We start from the raw sequence: 22,351 nt of genomic DNA on the forward strand, positions 1-22,351 counted from the left end.
TGTATTGTTATTGATTTCATAGTTCTATTATATTTGATTTTTAATAATATGCATGTGTTATTATATTATAGTTATGCGCACTGCAGTCGAGTGCTGAGATATGCGTTCCGGGAACCCACCCACCCACACCAGAATATTTTATTATAATATATATTATTGTAACATATATCACATACTATGTATATTATTATTGTACTGCAGCGTAGTACACAATAGTCGTATTATTATAAAATAATATATATTATCATATATTATACTCACGCTAGACAATTAATAATAATATTAGATTTATATAATATCAAGTACAACATTGTACTACCTATATGTATATCGTATGTGTATGTATTTAAGTACGTCTTTTGTGCCGAAGACAATATTATTTTGATGCCGGGCAGTCATCCGGTAGTTGTGGCGTTTTCGTCGCGTCCGTCACACAACGATATAATACAATAATAATAAAAATAATAATAAAATATCGTAAATTGTGATATTATTATAAATTAACATCATAATCATATGCATATACCTCGCGGGTAAGTGCAAGATTACTCGTTTGCCATGTGAATCGAAACTGTTTCGTCCGAAATTATGCGCAGTACGGTCTCCGCCGCCGACGAGTGGTGTGCGTTAAAATTGTTATTATTTTTACAATAATTATATTAAAATTTTATGTAACTTAGAGCCTTGCTCGTGTGTGGGTGCTGTGCGGGTGCGATCGGCGTGCGGGTGCGAGTGCGTATCCGTTGCGACTTCATTGCTGGCCACCGTTGTAGCCAGACACCCACTGTCATAAGGAATGGTAGTCGTGCAGTAGCGACGGATCGGCAGGGTGGCCGGCGGCGATCTGCTGCAAGTGACTGTGGTGGTCGCCGTTGCCGACACCGCCGCCGACGCCAGTGGCGATCAACGGGCGACTCCCGATGGGAGACCCGAACCCGCCGACGATGCTGCCGCCGCCACCGCCTCCTATACCGCCGCCGATCAGCTGCGTCTGGTGGTGGTACGCTGCGGCCGCGGCCGCCGAGTTGGCCATCATGGACATGCCGCCAGCGCCGACGCCTCCGACGCCGGACATCGATGACTTGAGGTCGCCTCCACCTCCGAACATCATCTCGTGACTGGACAAGTGGTCCTGAAACAATAAGGATTTTTTTTTATGACATAATGGTCGACCAAGTCAGACAGTGATTAATACGTATTATAATATTGCGTATATTATGATTATCGTGATATTGATTGATTGTTATTATTATTATTTCCGCAGACGAACTGAAAAATAAGTGAAATTAGGGGAGAAGGGTTGCTTACCGGCATATTTGTCACCGATAAAATGTATTACTATATAACAGAAATAATTTATAGACTGACCTAATATATAGCATGAGAAAAATAGGTAATACAATAAAATATTATTGTGTTGATCACAAATTTTTGTTTGGTTCTGTTATTTGCAGATCGTCAACGATACACTTAATATATTATGATGTATACGAGTTAAATGTTGAAAAATAATACATTTGCTTTTATGTAGTTATAATTCAGGAGTCTATAGGACAAGTATTTCGATATAATATTCATTGTTTTCCAAAGCTAGGCGATGCTATTGTCTTAAAAAATATTCGTTTCGTGTATTTTTTTAATCAGAATAAGAAGTTTTATATATTAAGATTGTTCATCTATCTTTTATTTATTTAGTACTTTTCTTTTTTTATATGATTCAAATAGTTCAACTAATTCAACTAGTTGAACTAGTCATTCGAGTATAATAGATATGACAATCTTGAAAACCGTTTACCTATTTTATCTTATTGATTACCCGACGTTTCTTACATTATGATTTACGCCAAATTCAAAATATTATCATATTTCTCTCAAAATAATTATAATTGTCAATGTGTGTGAGCAGCAACTGGTAACTATAAAAATACGAAATATTTAACAAAATGTGTAGGTATAAGTTACCTACTTATTGAAAAAATATCTAAGAAAATACATTTATTTCAAAATAAGCGTTGAAAATATTATGGAACAATATGAATAGGTACGTCTAATTTTTATTCGGGGCGTCTTATGAAACACCTGATAGTATTTTTATTTAAAAATTAAGAAATCTCAAATCTGCATTCAATAAAAATATGTTGTATTTCATACGAATTCACGCCATCCTTATAATTATCGAGATCTGTCAAACAGCTGCCATAGTAGATATTAGATTTAAGTTCTCGACTGTTGAGCGTTTCTATGGCAGTATAATAATAATGTATAATGGCGATCTACCATTGAGACCATATTAACCCGCCAAGGCAATTCCGTCGATTCCGCACGCTATGAATATTATATTATGCATTAGTAATGATAATAAAAAAATAAATAATAATAATATGGTATTGTATCAATATTAAGTATTCGTATGCCAAAACACCGTAAACACGAACGTTTTTCGGCGATGTCGAGCTTTGCAGTGCAAACCGTTGATATTTTTATGTATAAAATACAAATGTTTGAAAAAGTTATTTTTAAACGAAACATCGGTGGTCCCGGGCCTACGAAGCATATATTATACATGTTGGCTGTGCCACTTGCAAACTCTTTTGGGCCGTATGCAACGCGTGCGAGTTGTCCTCTAAAATACCGTTATAATATACGTATAGGTACTTAGGTACTATACTTAAGCAATACTTGTGTTTTTTCAACCCAGGTGATTTATTGCATTCAGTCCGATTCCAATTTTTAAAGGCCATATTTTTGAATTTATAAATAACCTTTGCATATAATTATTATTTGTTGTGATTACTACCTATAATAATATCGGTAATATTATATTTTTTTCCAAATACCTTAGTAACACAAGAGAATTTTTTGAATTTTACAAAAGTAATGATGAACTTTTATATTTATTTTACATTAATCGAGAAATGAATAATCTAATCGAATTTTCATTATTTGGTAGCTCACAACGAAGTTACAAAAACGATTAAAATTATATTATAATATTATTCTATAATGATAATTTAATAACATAAAAATATCCTTATTTTTGTTACTGCCTTATTATTGTTTAATCATATATGATCAATTATGATGTATGAGCACTGAGCAGGTATAATATACTGGGTATTATTTTTTTTTTTATTTGATAATAAATTATTGTTGTTATGCTGTTTGGATATTCACGTTGAGCAAAATATAATATACTCAAAAATTAACATTGGTTCAAAAATTATTGATTGAGAACATTTGTTAAAAATATAATTTTAGATGTATTGTATTTTTAAAATTATTTATTCTATTATTTCGACTAATACTTGATAAACAATATCACTAAGTGTTTAAAAAATAGAATACATTATTTTTATTGTGATCATTTTACAAATTTATTACTTTCAAAATATTTCTGATTACTATTTACTACCTATATTGAAAAATATTTCAACTAAGACTAAAATGAATTGGCAACACTACAATATTGTAATGTGGAACCTATTCCGGAAAAAAAAAATTTAGAGTTGTTATATCGGGGAGTTATACTGAATGAAAGCCAAAGGTATGTTTCGTACGACGACCACGACGATACTTACCCATAATAATAATATTATATATATTAATACAATACAGCACATTTATAACAAAACTCTTTCGAAATCGAATTGACCTTTAGTAATGATTACACTAGACGACAGATAAATGGTGTAAACTTTTGGCTTGGTTTTATACTTGCATACCTTCCAGCAGGAATATACGATTAAATGTTCAATTAGTTTTAAATATAGAACTATACGTGATCGACAAGTGTGTAAATACACGATTCAACGATCGTCTGTGTAAATTATACGCAAGGGCCTACCTAAACATATCAAATGAGTCATAAGCTAAAAGGCTGAAAGGTGGGAAAGTTAATGAAAATGAACTCAAGTTAAGTTAAGTTAAACAAAATCGTAAAATTAGATGTTAGTAGTATAGACAAATAATAAATTTAACCCGTTAAGTTTTAAGTTAATATTAAAAAAAGCGTTAACTTTATTCAGTTCAAAAAAAGTTAATTAATTTTAATTTGAGTGATTGTTCACTTTTAGAAAAAAACTATTTCGACATGATAATAACACATGCGAAACAATTACGCAAGGTGCATGGAGTAAAAAAATTTAATAAAAAATTACGTTCGACTCGTACTCTTCGCATGCACACAATATCACAATCCGGGAGCACAATCATATGTTTTCCCATTTGGTTTCTATTATAATATTATATTATATGGCAGGCTACGGTTTAAGCGCGCGCAAATAGATTGAGATCGCGAAACCACTGAAACTTTAATGTACGATTCGCGTCGGTTGCTCCGGAAAACGTACGCGCGGCCAACACGATAATAATATAGAGTGATGCACAGCGTCAAGTTTTGATTGTTTGCCGAATATAATAATATAACATTATATTATTATTATTATTATGTATATTATCGTTAAAACAATTATTATCATCGCCATCACCGCCGTCGAGTGTTGTATATTATAATAATTGTAGGCCACACGCGGCTGATTTGTATTTACAATAATTGGCAATCGTTCAAACCGATTGTATTTGCCAAAAAGGAAACAGCTGCACAGCGTCCAACACAACGGTTTCCGGTCACGATTTTTTTCTTCTTATTTTTACCATCGGCTGCACCGTCATCGCATTATTGTTTTAATCATATTTTATTTTTACGCCGATTCGACACGGCACGGCCGGCGTTGTGTCATTTACAATATTTACATAGTGATCATTATAACATGACAAAATATTATATATCTACAGCGAAACGAAATAATAATAACCTATGGAATTATGAAAACATTAAACGCATAGTGAGTTTTAATTTTTTTTTATGGTGTCCGTCATGACGACGGCGGCAGGTAGTTAAAATATTTTTACCCGTATGAAAAGTTTCATTGAAAAATAACCACGCTGCAGTATAGGTAGGTACCTATTATATGGTATGCGTAAAAAAAATTCAAGGAAAAACTGTAATGCAAGATGTGAAGTTAGCAGTACAAAATGTATCATGTGATAGTTGAAAAGTGGAGGGTCCAACAAATTTCAACATGTCCAACAAGTCTATTTGAACATTGTCTTTTATTTCCGTACGGTACCGAGATAGACAATTATTATAGATACCTATATATAGTATATATTATATAGACAAGTATTCTTATGCATCTTGATGTATAGGTGCAATATATTTATTATATTTTAATATCATATCATCATAATATGATATAATTTGCATATATTATATAAATTTAATGTTTATATATTATATTAGTATTATAATATTGTGCTCAGTTGTGCGATCTTACCTGGCCTGTGATCATCGAATGCCCGAACGATATCGCGCTGGGTTTGTGCAGCATGTGTATGTGGGACTTCATGTTGTCGCCGTCGATGGATTCGGACGAGCTTGAGTCCAAGTTGGACGGCGGGCCGCCGACCATCTTCTCGCATCCGTCGCCCATCCCGGTGGGACTCCGGCTACCGGACATACTGCAAAAAGAGCAAAAAAACATATAAAATACGACGCCGATTAATCGTGGAGATACAGTGTGGTACATGTATTCTATGTACCAGGTACATTGTACCTATTAGACGTGTATAACAATTATAACAATATTATTATAAATTATTGAAATAGTAAGTTTTATGTAATAGCGACTTTTCTAGGTCCTATTGATTGATTGATTGATTGATCCGTTTAGGGAAGAGGTGGTAGAATTGTTAACTTAGCAAAATGTGTGAATTGAAATTTCAGTTATAAGTCAAGTTGAAAGTTCATTAAATGACTAAATGACACCATCGACTAAGAATATTGGTAAATTATAGTATAGTTCAACATATTTTATGGTGGTGAATCGGAGGATGGTCATATAGATATGGTTACATGCCACATAGGTAAAAATATCTCAAAGTAAGCTAAATTTAATGCTTATTTCACATCCGATAAGGATTAAGAAAAACAATCTGTTTTATGATGTCTATAGGTAATTAGCTGGTAATATCATGGTAGTATTTATTATTTTATAAGTTCATATTATTGTTTTACAAATTGGCAAGTGGCCCGTTTTCACCCCTTCTAAAATAGATTTATTGAAATATTGTAGTAGTGGATACATTAAACACCAGAGCAAGTAAAAAGGATATTACTCGCACACAACTATACAGGAACATAACACACGCACAGGTACCGGGTATCTGGTATAATATTATTATTGTATAGCCCGCAATAACCGGTCATTATAACACGCGAGTGTATATGTGTATAATATTCATTATCATTTTAATAATATACTGTGGGTCGTCGTTTAGAGTGTGTGGACGAAGTCGAAAAAAATTACACGAAAACCAGTTTTTATTCGTGAATCCAAAACCAAGCCATTCATCGTTAATATTTTTTTGCGATTCTTAAATCTCATAATAATATATATAGAGGTGGCAATAATGGCCAACAACGCTGCACGTCAGCGTATGTCCAGCTAAGTATACATTATAGGTACGCTTAGATATTATTATTATAAATTATGTTTGTTTGTATTTTCTTTTTGTATATTTTTTAACGATTTGTACGACCGTTAAATGCCGTTTGCAAGACGTATATAATATGCGAAAAAAAAAAATGAAAATTAAATCACACAGACTGCACGCGACGTGGGACTAAAAAAATAATAAAATCGTTTAGAGGTAAACATAATTTGCGTTTATATTTTTAGCCCATTCGAGCGGTCCAGTTATTACATATATGTTATCACAATTCACTGCAGATTGGCAAAATCGTACAGCTGTTAATAATTATTAGTCAAACGTCAATGTATATAATAATATATTGATTGTACAATAACAGTGTTTGGTATATTATGTACTACAGCACTTTAATATATTATTATTATTGTTATTGTCGATTACGCATTCTGCTAAACATATTTTTATTATTATTGTATCGTGGGGTATATAATATGCTTGAGATAATGTTTATTTTTCGTTTAAACCGATAGCCGACGTTAAACATTGCAGCTATAATAATTGCGTTAACACGTCAAAACCATGATCAGTAGATACTTATAAGTACATATTATTATGATACTGTCGAGACAGTGGCGTAGCCGGGGGAGGGGCTGTTTTGGGCGTTGAAACCCCTCAATTGTATAATATAATATTATAATAAATTATAGCTGTTATATGCTTCAGATTTCTTCAAAATATTATGCTGTTCGTCATATTGTTATAGAATATAGCATATGGTTATATTTCATATTAATTCACATGTTGATATAATATCGATGACTACAATAGAGTGTGTGCTCGGAGCTATACACAATCTATATTAGCTATTAGGACCCCGCACAATTTATATTTTTAAATATGAAATTAAAATATCTCCCCCCCCCCCCATATCCTATAAAAAATGATCCTGGCTGCGCGCCTGTGATTCATGATGTATACAAATTCATTGCGTATTATATGCATACGCAATAGTTCGGAGAATTTGATAACCGCGACGGACCGAATTAAACCAATATTGTTTTGTACCTAATATGGCTGTTTATTGCGTATCATTTGGATGTAATATTAATGTAACGCGTTTAAAAATATGCGAGTAAAGTACGATGATGGTATTTCGAAAATGTTGTTTTGAGCTTTTTACAGCGTTAAGAGGTGTCCAAATACCCAAAAATTAGTAGCGGGGAAGTATGTGGTTGGGCTGCAGAATCCAAAACAAAAATTTTTGGATTGACAAAAACAAGAACCACGTTATGTGCTTAGGTAATAAAATATGGTTAAATTTTGAAGAAAGTTATTGGATCTTGTACAATAACTACTTTGTGCGTATTGAAAGATTATTTAAATTCATAATAGTCCGTTCACGACATATAGCTGTGAACACTGCAGATTCAATGCACGCATTTTCCACCACTGCGGTTTCTAGTGGTTTGTTAAAACGAAAAAGTCCAACGAAAATCATGTGTGTATAATATTATATAATTAATTAATTATTAGAATATCTAAAATATGTTTCGCGGATGACAGCTGCAGACGAGTGCAATGTAATACAACAAGGTATAAATATATAATATAATATATACTGCAGAATAACATGGCGTATTATCCCTCGACGCGTTTGGCAATATTATATATAATAATACATTATTATTAATAAACGATTCGCCCTTGCCCTCGAATACCGCTCGACCGCATATAGTGACCATTATATCATGATGAATTTAAATGACATTTATTACTATGATGTGCAATATGCAGTATATTGGTGTTTCACACGAACTTCAGTGCAATTAATATTATAACGTGAGACGAGACAACTGGTCCAACGATAACCACGGTACCTAACTGCATCGTGGTTGTGTTATAATATTATTGCATGATTATAATAATATAATGTAATTGTATTGCACCACTGAGAGCATAATGGTATTTCGTTAATCTTCAACCGTCGTGAGTCGACAGATGACCACGTATAAATATTATATTTTTAAAGCGATTACAGTGCCGAAAATCGACGGTGAGGTTATCAACTTTATTTCCAGACGAAATATAATATTAGTATGGCAATCGAAAGAGATTACATTATAATATTAATATGCATAATAATGATTATAATACGTAGGTAATTAATAACCGCACGATACTTCGATTGCGTTAGTTCACACGTCTCATCCGCACCTAAGTACCTATACATAATATATTATGCTGGCTACCTAATTAGGTTTCATTTAATCGAGATCCTTTGCCCCTTTACTATTAGGTACCTATGTGAAATAATAATATAATATAATAGTGGTTATATTTTCTAATCGCGCACGCTTATGTCTGCGTATGCTTATAATACACAGGTACTTTTACCTCGTACCTACACTAACGGACTACGAACCTTATGTTTAATATCAACCGCAATTTATTCACATCATGGTCGTATTTGACGGAGGGCATTAATAAGGGCACCATTTTCCTGGGCCACACGTATGTATTAGCGGCTTCTGAGCTCAAAATATGAGAAATTGTAATTTGGATCTTAGATGCGTTTATTTAAAGGAAAAAGAATTGATGTTTAAAAATAAAAATGTTGATTTGAAAAAATTATAAAATTGTAATCAACGCATCGTTATCGATTTTCGTGTACCTTAATTGCAGTAAACTGCGGATCGCATTCGCTTATCAGTTCCAAATGTGTGTACTAAAAGTTATCACAATTTAATACCGTCATTCGTTATATACCTAATAACTAATAAGCCTGCAATAGGATAAATTTGCAATTTTAGCTGCAAAACTAACTTTGCCCTGGGAACTTAATGGTTTAATTCGGGCCATGATTCGCGTTATTATCGCGGTATACATACGCGCAATATAATAAAATATCGTAATAATTATATTACAGCCGAACCTCTAAATTACACAGCAGCGGAACACTCTCGGAGGTTTCCTGTATTTAGAGGTGTCTCTTAGGGGAGGTTTCACTGTATAATAATAATACGCGCAGGCGGCGTTGGTAAACAATTAAATATAATATACACGCATCGACATACGAAACAGCAACACAATTATTATTCGACGCACTTCTATGTAGGTAGGTACCCGCGGCGGGTTGATGTTAAGTAAATCGTGCAGTAATATTATTATTGTCGCGTACGCCGCAGGGGTATTATGACGATAATAATAATAGTAATAATGTGAAAGGGTGTTACGAGAGAGGCAGCGGAGAGGGCGTCGCGGTTTTCACTCTCGTGGGGGTGGGCTATATATATATATATATGTGTGGTCGATAGAGTTGACGTTAATTCGATTGGAAACGCTTCCCCTACGTCATTAGCCCCCCCACCCCCGGCACGCAGACACGCACTGAATATAATAATAATAATAAATACACGCGTATTGCACACGCAGCGTACAGTGTGGCGCGCGAGAGCGGCGTATTAGTAGTTGCGCTCGTCGTCTTGCTCGTATAGTTTTTCGTCGTCCGGTGTCGCGTTTCTTCGCGAGCTTATATATTATTATTATTCTCACTCAGCTCCCGGTCGCGCTCTAGTAAATACGTCAGACACACACACACACACACACATTCCCTCGTCGCCAACTACAACAACGACGACAATAACAATATATATAATGTATATATGGGACTTTGCGTATACCCGCGAGACGTGGGAGAGGGACATCGCGCCCTATTCACGTCGCACACTTATGTCCGCAAGTACCTCACCTATATACCTCTAACTATGTATGATAATAATAATATGACGTGTAGGATTTGTATAACACTCGCGCACACGCGTACCTACCTCTTATTATGTACTAGTATACACGGTGGAGGAAGCAATTTATATCTGCGAGCGAAAATGTCGTTCGTATATATTATTATAATAATATTATTATATTGTGTCGCACATTATGATATGCGTATAATATCACTCCGTTGCACGCTCGTCATAATAATATCACATAATAATATAAACTATAGTAATAGTTGGGATCAAAAAGGTCGGGATAGTCCGTGGAACACGCATCATAAGTGCGCGAACTTTAAATATAATAAATTTAAGCGCATATCACTGCAGACCGTATCGCGATTTCACCGCCTCCTTCTACTCCTCCTCCTTCGAACGGACAGGGTACTATACACAGAGATTTTCACGTTATTTTTATTTTTATTATACAGAGAAACCTCCAATAAATATGTCATCTATAAAGGGGACTCTTGGCCATATTTACTTATAAAGAAAATATTAAAACATCTTAAAAAAACGTAGAAGCTATTTGGAGATGATCGTTGTGGTCCTTTAGGGAATGTTACACTGGATACCTACCTACCATATTATGTACAAGTATATTATTATGTGTTCACTGCTGAAGAAGAGATGCCAAAGCAAATATTCTTGCCATATAACAGATACTATCCGCTGTAATGGCTATAAATTATAATAATACAATATAAGTATGTCGCGGTCATCAACGTCACCGCCACGCCGCCGCTTATTTTATAGGGATGTCGGCCGACACCCATTTACCCTTTTGTGTTAACTAATACGTGGAGTCTCTCGGTATAGAATTCATCTTAGCACTTGACAGTTTTGGGTTAACGCATTTTTACGTATGTTTGCTGCAAAGTCACGACCACCAAAATTATAATTATAATACGATATTTTGTATACGCGCGTTCTAAATAATATAAGTAATAGCAGGCATTATTGAATATTGATTTTATTATTAGTTATCTCGCGGCAACTTAGAGCTGTTTTTACTGTGAACGAGGGAACGGTTGGTTTGAACACGTGTATCATGTGTGACAAGGATTTGTCACCAAAACCCGGGTGGTCACCCATCCGAAAGCTTGTGACACCGGCCGGTGCTGGCACTCAGAACAGATAATGTGACTAAGAAAAACCTGCATCGTGCCACATCAGGTCACTTATTCAATATTGAAAAGCGCTGAGAATACTCCGTAAACCTTTTCGGAGGATTTTTCACGAGGAATGAGGACGAGGTGGTGGCTTTTTCTTGGTCAACGTTCGACTATTATACAATATTATGTTCGTAATCGCGATATCGCACATGCGCATACTGCAAATAATAATAAATATTTAATTTTTAATTTAATACCACTAAAAAGACTATAATAAGGTTGGCCACTGTCTATACCTTCTATACTATATAATATATATTAAATTATATATGATATGGGTAATGGGTAAGTACTGTTTTGATATACAATAGTCGATCACAATAACATTATTTTTGAATACTTTATGTAGGTACCTATATCTCAATACAAAAAAACTTAACCACTCTAATTAATATAAAACTTATGTTTTTTTAAAGCTAAATAATATGCATAATGTTTGATTTAGTGATATTATTAATAATTTAATTATAGTTTATTGCCCCTCCTATAAAACTGAGTTACATGATGCGCGTATTGCGTATATTGTTGTAGTACATATGGTATTGATTTTTTTAATCGGTAGCATTTTATCATAATATAGGTATTAATTAAACAGTGTAGTTCAATTTTACAAGCACATCGTATGCAAGTTTTCGTAGGCATACGTCGTAAACGGTCTAATAACAATTTGCAGAATTGCGTACCTATATAACATAATTTATTAATTGTTTATCTATTTTCAAAATGCGGAAAATACGTGGATACGTCAAGTTTAGAATGTCGGAGCGACAGCTACATTTTGGGGGGACCTACTAGTCTGATATATATAACAAAGATTTGCGCCAACGGAATGGGTTTCAATGTATTTTACTGAATACACTTATAACATGGGTATAATAATATGCCGCGTGGAAAACTGTAGGTTCCTAAGTACTTGCGTGTGTGTTCAACGGCCGTGACAATCGTTGCCGTGGATACCGTTTCAACTATATATATATATATATATATATAGGTAAAATTGCAGTGTAAAAACGGCAAAAAGAGGTCGAAGGGAGGAGGGGGGATCAGACCTCGTCATCGTCATCATCCACCACTCAATACCGATGCGAATAACGAGTAATAAAAGCGGCATAATACATAGATACCTACTCTGGCACATTGCGTGTCCCAAGCCTACTGCCTATATTAAAATATAGATACCTACCTACATTATATTATTATTATTATCATAAATATTATTATGCGCGTTTTATAATATTCTCTAAATGTATCTAATAAAACTCGTGCTCTCTATCGATCAACCCACTATGGACGTAGGTACACGGCAACACACCTGCAGGAGTCGTGATCGAAAGCGCGACACGATTTGTCATAAAATATTATAATCATCATCTACATCGTAACATAAACCCAAAAACTTGACGACCCGAATACTTTACGATATTTCACTGTAGGGACTTGTGTAGGTATTTGTGGACGAGTGATATTCGATTACAAAAAACTGTTACAATACCCAGAAAAACGTCATCCCTCACGATGAAAACTGTACATTATACTGCAACGTTGAATATTTTATTGATATACCTAGACACCTAGTAATATACGAAACGACAGTCCTAGGACCAATACTTGTTGTTATATTTTATCAATATAATATAAATACTATCACTGTAATTATTATAGTCATTGCCTATTTGTTATTCACCTAATGATTTCGTATAACACTAAATATTAAATTAATTTTGTATTACTCAGACACTAAAAGGCCATATTCATAATAATATTATACAAATGAATCATAACTTTTTCGTTCTTATCGCGATTTCTATGTATATATTATTATTATTATAATTTATTACAATCGCTGAACATAATATAATAACATTTATAGTTGGTGCAGGCCGAAAGGGGGTGAGGCTATAATATAGGGGCGAGGAAGTCCCCCTCGATGGCCACTATTCATATTTGTAGTGTACCTATTATAATTTACGAGATAAATAGTTTTCAAATCGATGTTCAATTTATATACACACATTTGTTAAAATTAGGCAAGATTCAGTACAGTGAACCCTTATGATAGCGTGTATTATAATATTATATTATAGTTACCAAATAATAATAAACGATCCAAGTGAAATTCAAATAATTTTTTAGTTGTTTTCTATTAGTTTAATACGATTATACGTTTATCTAAAAAAAAATAAAATCATAACATTTAAAAAACAGGTAAGTACCTACCTACATAATAATATATCACGTGCAGTGGAAAATTGTTTGCCCCTTTAAACAATTTCTGCGAACGCCCTTGGGTACCTATATATAGCGTCGATATATTATTATAATACGCACGTCGGTCAAAATTGATTATTAATTGTATTTTCAGTACCTAACACACATACTTATATTTACGTGTAACATACATTATATACATAATTTATTATGAAGGTGCCCATATAATATATATTATGTACATTATAAAATACATACGCGACCGTATACGACGGTTTGGTTTCGTTCGTTTTTTTTTTTTTATTAATCGTAATTTATTTATTATTATAATAATATATATTTTATACTCAAGTGCCCAAGTCAAACTCATATACATAATATATATTCGCTAAATACCTCTATACGCTAACGCTATGTTGCTATATACCACACACACACACACACACACACTATAATATTGTATATATTCTTGCACTAAGGTATATAATATGTAAACATTTAAGTCGACCGACGACGACGCTCATACGGTACAAACATGTACAGTACATATATGAAATACAGAGAGTGACTCACAAAGTAAGCACATCCCTTTTTCGTTCTTCCACAATCAAGTTATTCAAAATTTGATTTTTGGATTTTTAAACCTACTGATAAAAACCGTACGTCCAAATATTTGAGATTCATTGTACTACTAGGAGCGTTCTGTAGCGATTCAAACTTCTTTTTTAAAATTAGAACCCCTCCTCCTCTTTTCCTTAGTTAAAAAACATTTTAATGAATTAGAAATTGCTCGTTTGAATTTTTAATTACGTAGCTCTACATCAAAATGTTCAAAAAAATTATCCATAAATTGACAGAAAAAAGGGGGTTTTCATTTGAAAAACAAAGTTTGGACCGCAACTCGGTAATTCGAAAATGTGGTCTCTACTCTCTATTTGTGACTATAATATTGTGTATATTTTAAAATTCCATAAAATCATTATTAAAGGAATAAACTAGTGTTTACAGGTTGGTGAAGCATCCTGTATACGAAGATGATATTATATTATTATTGTACAAATGTACAATAATGCGCGCGTACGTCAGGATAGGGACTGATAGAGGCGAACGCAAGAGAACGTACGGCGTGCAATAGAGGGGAACAAATAAAACAAACGACGACGACAAAATGGGAAAAGAGGAAAATAAAATATATAATAATATAATAAATAAAACGAAAGGATCGAGCGCGCGCTGCCGACCGACCGAGAACTCGTTTTTATCTGGTGATAATTTTCGCGTCCGATGTTGTCTTCGGCGGCGGCCGTGTGGCCGATTTATTACGCGCTCATCTACCCGCACGCACACGAGCACGCGCCATCGAATAATCTGCGTAAATAAATCGGCTTACGACGCGTCACGAGGCCGCGCGTCTCCGCGGCGGCGGCAAAGTCCGTCCGGCGTGCATGTTATTATTATTATTATTATTATTGTTGTACTATAAATCCACGGCCGCGCGCGCGATTCCTGCAGCGACGCCGCTGTGGTAGCGCGCACTCGCACGCGCGCACAAGCAGTCGTCGGCTTTAATCCGAACGCGACGTGTGCACATAATATTACACGCAGGTATATAATAGGCTTGCACATGCGGCACGTATGTAATAATAATACTATAATAGTGTGCAAATGCGTATTTTTCTTCTCAAGTGCGCGCGTGCGCACTCGTCGCACAACATCTCGGATTATATTATTAGTGGCATTGCGGGTAGGTATTTTATGTTTTACGCCACAAGACGTTATACGACACACGCGCCTTTACCATTGATAATTTAGCATGTGATATGACATTTATAAAGGACGTAAGCGACAAGCTCGTTGCCGCCGTGACCACAGCTGTGCGGCATACCATGATGATGCGGTATACTCGCGAGTCGCGTACCTAACGGCACCCGGTATAATATTATATAGATGGGTATACTAGGTCTGGCCTACCCGCCTATCCGGTGATTGCCAAATTGTCCCTTAGATATTTTTCAATATTTTAAATTGGAGGCCACATTTTTTTTCCATTAATAATATTAATAGTTAAAATAAATTATATATTTTTGATTATAAATGAAATAATTTTTTAAAAGGTGGATGGTTAATTTTTTTTTAATTTGTATGGGGCGTCGGGATCGATTAAAAATTATAGGTGCAGATCATGAGCCAGACCGACAGTGGGTCTATAGAAAGGACGCCATAGCGGGTCTACCACACGCGCGCATGTGAAACGAGGACGAACGAATCAATTTCGTTATTCGATATAACCCACAATACCCGCAACACACGCCTACGCGTTAGGCTAAAGAAGATAACTTACACACGGGCGACGCTCAGCAAATTAGCGACCACGGGAGATTCAAGTATAATATACGACTTACGAAGCGCGTTCGGCTATCTCTCTATATAGCCCGCGACTTGAATCGTCTACATCATCATCATCATAATGAGGATATCAGATATCAACACCGCGTGTATATAGGTAGGATATGGTATATATATAATACTATATAGAGAATAGGGCAAGGAACAACGCCTTAACGCGGACATTCTTAGCCGAAAGTCTTTGCCGAACCTCGTGACGAAATCTCCACGAGAGATTATAATAGCCTTACAACACTAGCACGCATCATGTTTTATAAAGTATGTATATAATGAGCATACTGAGACGATGACGTGTCGTATTATATTATGTACCGACTTGATCACCGTCGTTAGATTATTCAATTTTTTAATAGGTATTTTCCCTCGTCGTTAAGATCTACAAATTATGCATCGTTGGTAATTATTTATGATACCTATATACAGTAGGTATACAATAATAATCGTAGCTATAGTATACGTCATACGACGTGGTATATTATAATAATATTATATATAGGTATATTGTAATATGCACGGAAAACGGCCTTTTAGGTTTTTCGTTTGGCTTTCACTAGAGGCGTATCAGATGGCATAACCATATTATTATAGTATTAAACCAAAATAAATTTCACACAAAATGTGGACATCTTTTTTATCACATCTCCCTCAAACCCTATCTGAACATAATTTATCGTATACAAAATATTATAAAAAAGTATCAGTGCATATAAGATCGACGGATGATAATGTGATATGACAATATAGTATATTATGACATAATATGTGTTTATACGCATATCACATAAGTTTGTTGTACGAATCGAATTCTTTACGCGCAGTTTTTATCTAAGTAACAGATTTTCCTTATTAGACGCAAACGTAAGAAAAATAATATTTTTTATCTTCCACAATAAATATAAATCGTCAATGATTACCTAGGTATATAAAGGTATACGATAATAATATGATCGACAATAACCACTATATACATTATAATAATATTATATAGGTACCCATCTAGGCATTAAAACTGTAACTGTATACGTAAACAATAAATATATTATCGTATACTTTTCGAAATATTCAAATGTGTTTAAATATTGTTTGGGGGTGTATGAAAGTGTATGAAAGGGGTTTTTGATCGCAAAAACGTGATTTGTCCGAAGACATTCATAACATATAATATATATATATATATATATATATATATATATATATATATATATATATATATACATAAAGTGGGAGTGTGATTCGAGGGAGGGTGCAGCAGGTTGCCACCCACTTTGGCAATCCATTAATTTCACGGTGAAAACCCGCTTTTCGCATTTTCACGCGACCTATGGGCGGTCTTTTTATCCCCCGTAAACCAAACTCAGAAAAAAACAATGGCCACTATGTAGGTATAATAAAATAATTGCCGCACTTAATTATTGTCAAAAGTTCATGCAATAAACTACAATAATGCGAATACCGAAAAGAAATTTACTTTCTATATTTTCAATACCCCGCAATATAATTTGACAAGTGAAAAAACCATTTTGACCGCAAGACAGGCGATAATAAATACTCTAAACATAGATAATACCTTAATAATATAATATTATGTATAGACTGAAATTTTTAAGACGATCTACGACTACCTACACTGCTTTAGAAATATGGCTGGTTAGTTTCAGCTAGTAGGTTTATATAATATTATGTACGCTTAATATTATAATACGCCTAGAAATCATTTATTACGTTATCAATGCATAATAATACTATGGTTAATGGAGTGATAAATATATAGAATATACCTACACCTGCAGTTCGAGAAAAATATCATGCAGATAATATATTAAGTAGGTATAATATTATAACAACATGTTTTTTCTTTTCTTTTCATTTCTTTCCGAGTTTAATGCAATTGTAATTATTATTATACATAATATTTAATATAATATGAAAGCGCACAAGCCAATAACTTGACAACGCAATTATCAATAGACCGTTATTTATCACGACTAAACGGTATATTATAAGGTATATATATATCATAAGCGCATACATTATAATTTATATTATAGTGTGTGTATACATTTCCACACCTATATATATATATATATATAGGTGTGGAAATGTATATATATATAAATGTAATAAATGTAATATATATATATATATTTATATCTGCATGTATATGCGTATAATGGATAAGACACGATTATATGATATATAATATAATAACACGATACACATAACATTACATTATATTATATATACAGTGCGCGCGGGTGTGTGTATGTCAAACGGAAAACCGTTGTATATAGGGGAGTGATTTTTTTTATTATACTCCGACGTTTTGAAATTATAAGGTATTATATATTGTATGATGTAGGTACGGAAAGAACCCATCATAATATATACGTCATTATACGAGAGGGTTATGCGGGGTTTAATAATAATAATAATATAATATACATAGGTACAGTGCGAGAAAACATTTTCAAAAAATGAGTGGTTTCATAATAATAATATTATTATTGTTATGTCGGTGTATTTTGACGCACGCGCAGTAATACTAAACTCTATATTATAGACTGCAAGCATGGTTTAAAACAAATAGAAAACAAACATCAACAGTTTGCAACAATAAGTCTATAAACAGTAATATGTTTTAGCAATAATAATATTATATTCGTCCGAGATGTGACTGATCCCTCCTCTCAATACGCAGGATTTACCATAATTATTATTGAATCTAAATTTAAACCAAAATGTATAATGACCTATTATATTGATGAAATGGAATCCTTAAAAAAAAAAAAATGTAGATGAAAATAAAATCGCAATCACGGAAAATTCACTTCGGGGCACTTTGCACCGCAGCAGGCAACGCGACGTGAAAGTCGAAAAGACGCGTACTGCGCAGTCACTGGCACATCGAGGCTCAGCAGCACATATATTGATGGGGTGGTGAGGGCAGCGAAAGGGCGTAAATGGCGCACACGTCGCGCATATAATGAACGACGTCGCTGTGGTACGTGCAGGCGGTTTTAAATGGAACGACGACGTGGCAGCTGATTGTTTGTTGACCACACCGCGTCACGCACACACTGCACTTGACGCGAGCGAAAGGAGTGAAATGGGACGAGCGAGCCGGCCAGCTACAGAGAGCGAGCGAGCGATAAGGTATATACATATACGTGGGGTGGTCGATCGTGGACCGGGGACGAGATGAGGGGTGGCGAAGTGCTGGCACAGCGGTGATGGCGAGTGGATCGCCGCGGTCAACGCGCGCGCGGTGACCACGGTCGACGAGGGGGTTGGGCTCCGGTTAAAAGCCGCCGCCACCACCGCCGACCACGGTATATGCGGTAGCCGCAGTGTCGAGTTACCGCCGCCGGCGCAAACAAATATATACATAAAGATGGGTACTCTCTCTCACTCTCTCTCATTCGCTCTCTCACTCTCTCTCATTCGCTCTCTCACTCTCTCACTCTCTCTCATTCGCTCTCTCACTCTCTCACTCTCTCTCTCTCTCTCACTCTCTCGCTGTCACTCTTTCTCATTCTCTCAGCTCTCTAGGCGACGGGCGCGCGCGTAGGACACCCAACGGCAGCAGTACTCGTCATCATATACATTATTATTATTATTATTATTATTATTATTATTATTATTATTGTCGTCACCGTCATAGCGTCATCATCCCTTCCCTCTAACCATTAATCGGTGTTTATTTTTTTCTCATTCGCTTACCCTTTTTTTCAGCTACCCTCCAGCAGTCAACTCTATGTATTACCCATATAGGTACTCTTCATTTTATTTTGTGACGTTTTTGTTTACTGTTATATAGTTATATACTAAACATGTAGAATATAATATTTTGCCACACTATACAATATACGTCATAGGTAGGTACATCATTATTCAAATAATTTAGCGCCGCGGCCGATGAGAGTCTTCGAAAACCAACTGAAATTTTAACTTATTGTGTGAACAGCGTGCTGCATACCTAATATAAGTAAATAAACGTAATAAATATAAAGTGCGTTAATACTACGCCTATACATATATCATATATCACAAACGGTGGTCGAAATAGCTCGAAACGATGAGTGGAGGAATAATGTCATAAATACCAACTGTAAAAAGTATACATTATATTGATATACAATTAGTATACAACGCGTTTTTCGCCGTGTATGATATGTACTTTTATAGCATAGGGGTAGAAATCAATTTTAGATTTCGGTATAAATCGTTAAAATTCTTTATGATATCATAAGTAATACCGAAATAAATTTTTTTTTAATGAAACTCTAATAGTTTTGTATCGACCTTATTAAAAAAAATGAAATCAAAATAACAAAATCGTTTTTAAATTTTTATGTAAAATCTATTTAGAATTTAAAGAAAAATGTAATTCAAATTTGAAATTCAATACGAGTCAGTAGTATCTATATTATTCATCGGTTGATGATTTCGTTTTCATAGGACCGTTTCACGACAATCCTACACGTATAATAGAGCTCGTAGTTAGAAATGAAAATTAAAATCCTAAAAATGTTAAAGCGATATTTTAAATCGAATAAAAAGAAAAAGTATGTTTACCAAATATATTTTAATCATAGTTATTATTATTCTACATTGTACAATATTATGCGGCGAGTAGTGTGTTCTTATTTTACACTCGAACCCCGTCCGGCTGTGTTCTTTACAGTTAGGTAATAATAACATACATGTATAATATAACATGATAAATATTGGTAAAGAGGGGTATTTATTCTGACGAAACGTTTAAATATCGTGAGTCGGATATGCAGTCTGTCACACGCGCCTACATTGTTGGTATTACATATTATTATATTATAACGTATAATGTGTATATTATATATGGATACCTACGTAGAAGGGAGAAATAATAAATATTGTCGTCGCCTCCGACGCCCACTTGCAGACGATTTGCTATCTTCCGCGTCCGTTAGCACCATACTTGCAGATGATGTTCCGCAAATCGCATAGACTTATGATGTTCATTCTTCTCCACATATACGAGTATACGACACTGGTAAGTAAGTGACTTACCTACTTATATTATTATATAATATTATAATATAGGCACAGTCGGATGCCCTCGATTAGCCCCCGAAACCGGATATTATAATACTGATTTGTTTTACGAAATTCTTCATCATCGACTGACACTTAATATCATATGTATTATACATAAGTACCTATTATGTTGTTATTGCTTAAGTATACTGTATACGTCGTCGTATTGCAGCGCGAAATCAAAACCCGAAATCTTCGAGAGCTGCAGGTGCTGTCCATTCGTTTTATAATATTATTTATTTAAATGGGTATGAATATTATTGTCTGCTATAAAATAATAAATGTTATATTTTTCCGTCGACCGTTTCATCAGACGATTATATTATTTAAGCGCCATATGTGTCATGTCAACTTGGCGGGGTGAACACCTATATTATATTATACGTCATGATGGTTGAGGCATATATAGATTTATAAACATCATGTAGTAGTGACTACGACTTCCTGCAGAATTATAATATATAACGTACGCTCTTCCGTATATAATTTATTGTTCACAACCTACACTTCATATATGTGGAGTGACAATAACGCAGTCTGCTAACACAATATCTTCACAGACTGCCGATCTCATGAAGAATCAACACTCAATCATGGTATCAACTCAGGCCTATATATGACATGAAGCCATGAACTTGATAAACAAATCAAATAATTAAAATATTAATATTCTAGGTACTCTAATATACGCATATTATATTATGAATATTTAAAAAAAAAATGCATTTTAATGTACTTAGACGTAGTTTAATAAAAATAAGTTGAGACTTATGGATTTAGATGCTGAAATTTCCATAAAAAAAAAAATGTATTATTATTATAACATTGTTATTAAAAAAAGATACACACACATACACATACAATATTATACAATACTAGGTGTACGTGTTTCGACGGACCCACCGACCCCAGCTGAAGGGTAGGAGAGACATATTGTACTTAAAACCACACACTCAAAAATGCAAATACCTCAATTTTCATATATTTTAAGGTTCGTCAAATATTTTATCATAATATATATTATTATGTATATACCACAGGACTTGTTTCTACCGAACACCATGCATACATATGCAATGTGCTACTCCTCATCGACGATAAATGAGGCCGTGAACGTTAAACATAATAATAATATATTGCCCGAAACCTAAATAAACGATAATATGTGTAATATATACCCCTACCTACAGTGGTGGTCAAACGGGGGGGGGATAGGGGGGA

General features: G+C 34.3%; 1 protein-coding gene across 1 annotated transcript in view; it reads right to left on the minus strand.

The window, feature by feature from the left end:
- Positions 1-237: 237 nt before the first annotated feature.
- The window catches only part of LOC100160072 (homeobox protein six1), a 54,601-nt gene continuing 32,487 nt past the window's right edge, over positions 238-22,351 (minus strand). Inside the window, exons 2-3 of the mRNA XM_003243946.4 lie at positions 5,337-5,520; positions 238-1,132 (exon numbers count right to left, since the gene is read on the minus strand). Of these exons, the coding sequence (XP_003243994.1) occupies positions 788-1,132; positions 5,337-5,520 (529 nt within the window). The 3' untranslated portion in view covers positions 238-787. The remainder of the gene's footprint in view (positions 1,133-5,336; positions 5,521-22,351) is intronic.

Source organism: Acyrthosiphon pisum, chromosome X (genome assembly GCF_005508785.2).
Source record: "Acyrthosiphon pisum isolate AL4f chromosome X, pea_aphid_22Mar2018_4r6ur, whole genome shotgun sequence".
Classification (NCBI taxonomy): domain Eukaryota; kingdom Metazoa; phylum Arthropoda; class Insecta; order Hemiptera; family Aphididae; genus Acyrthosiphon; species Acyrthosiphon pisum.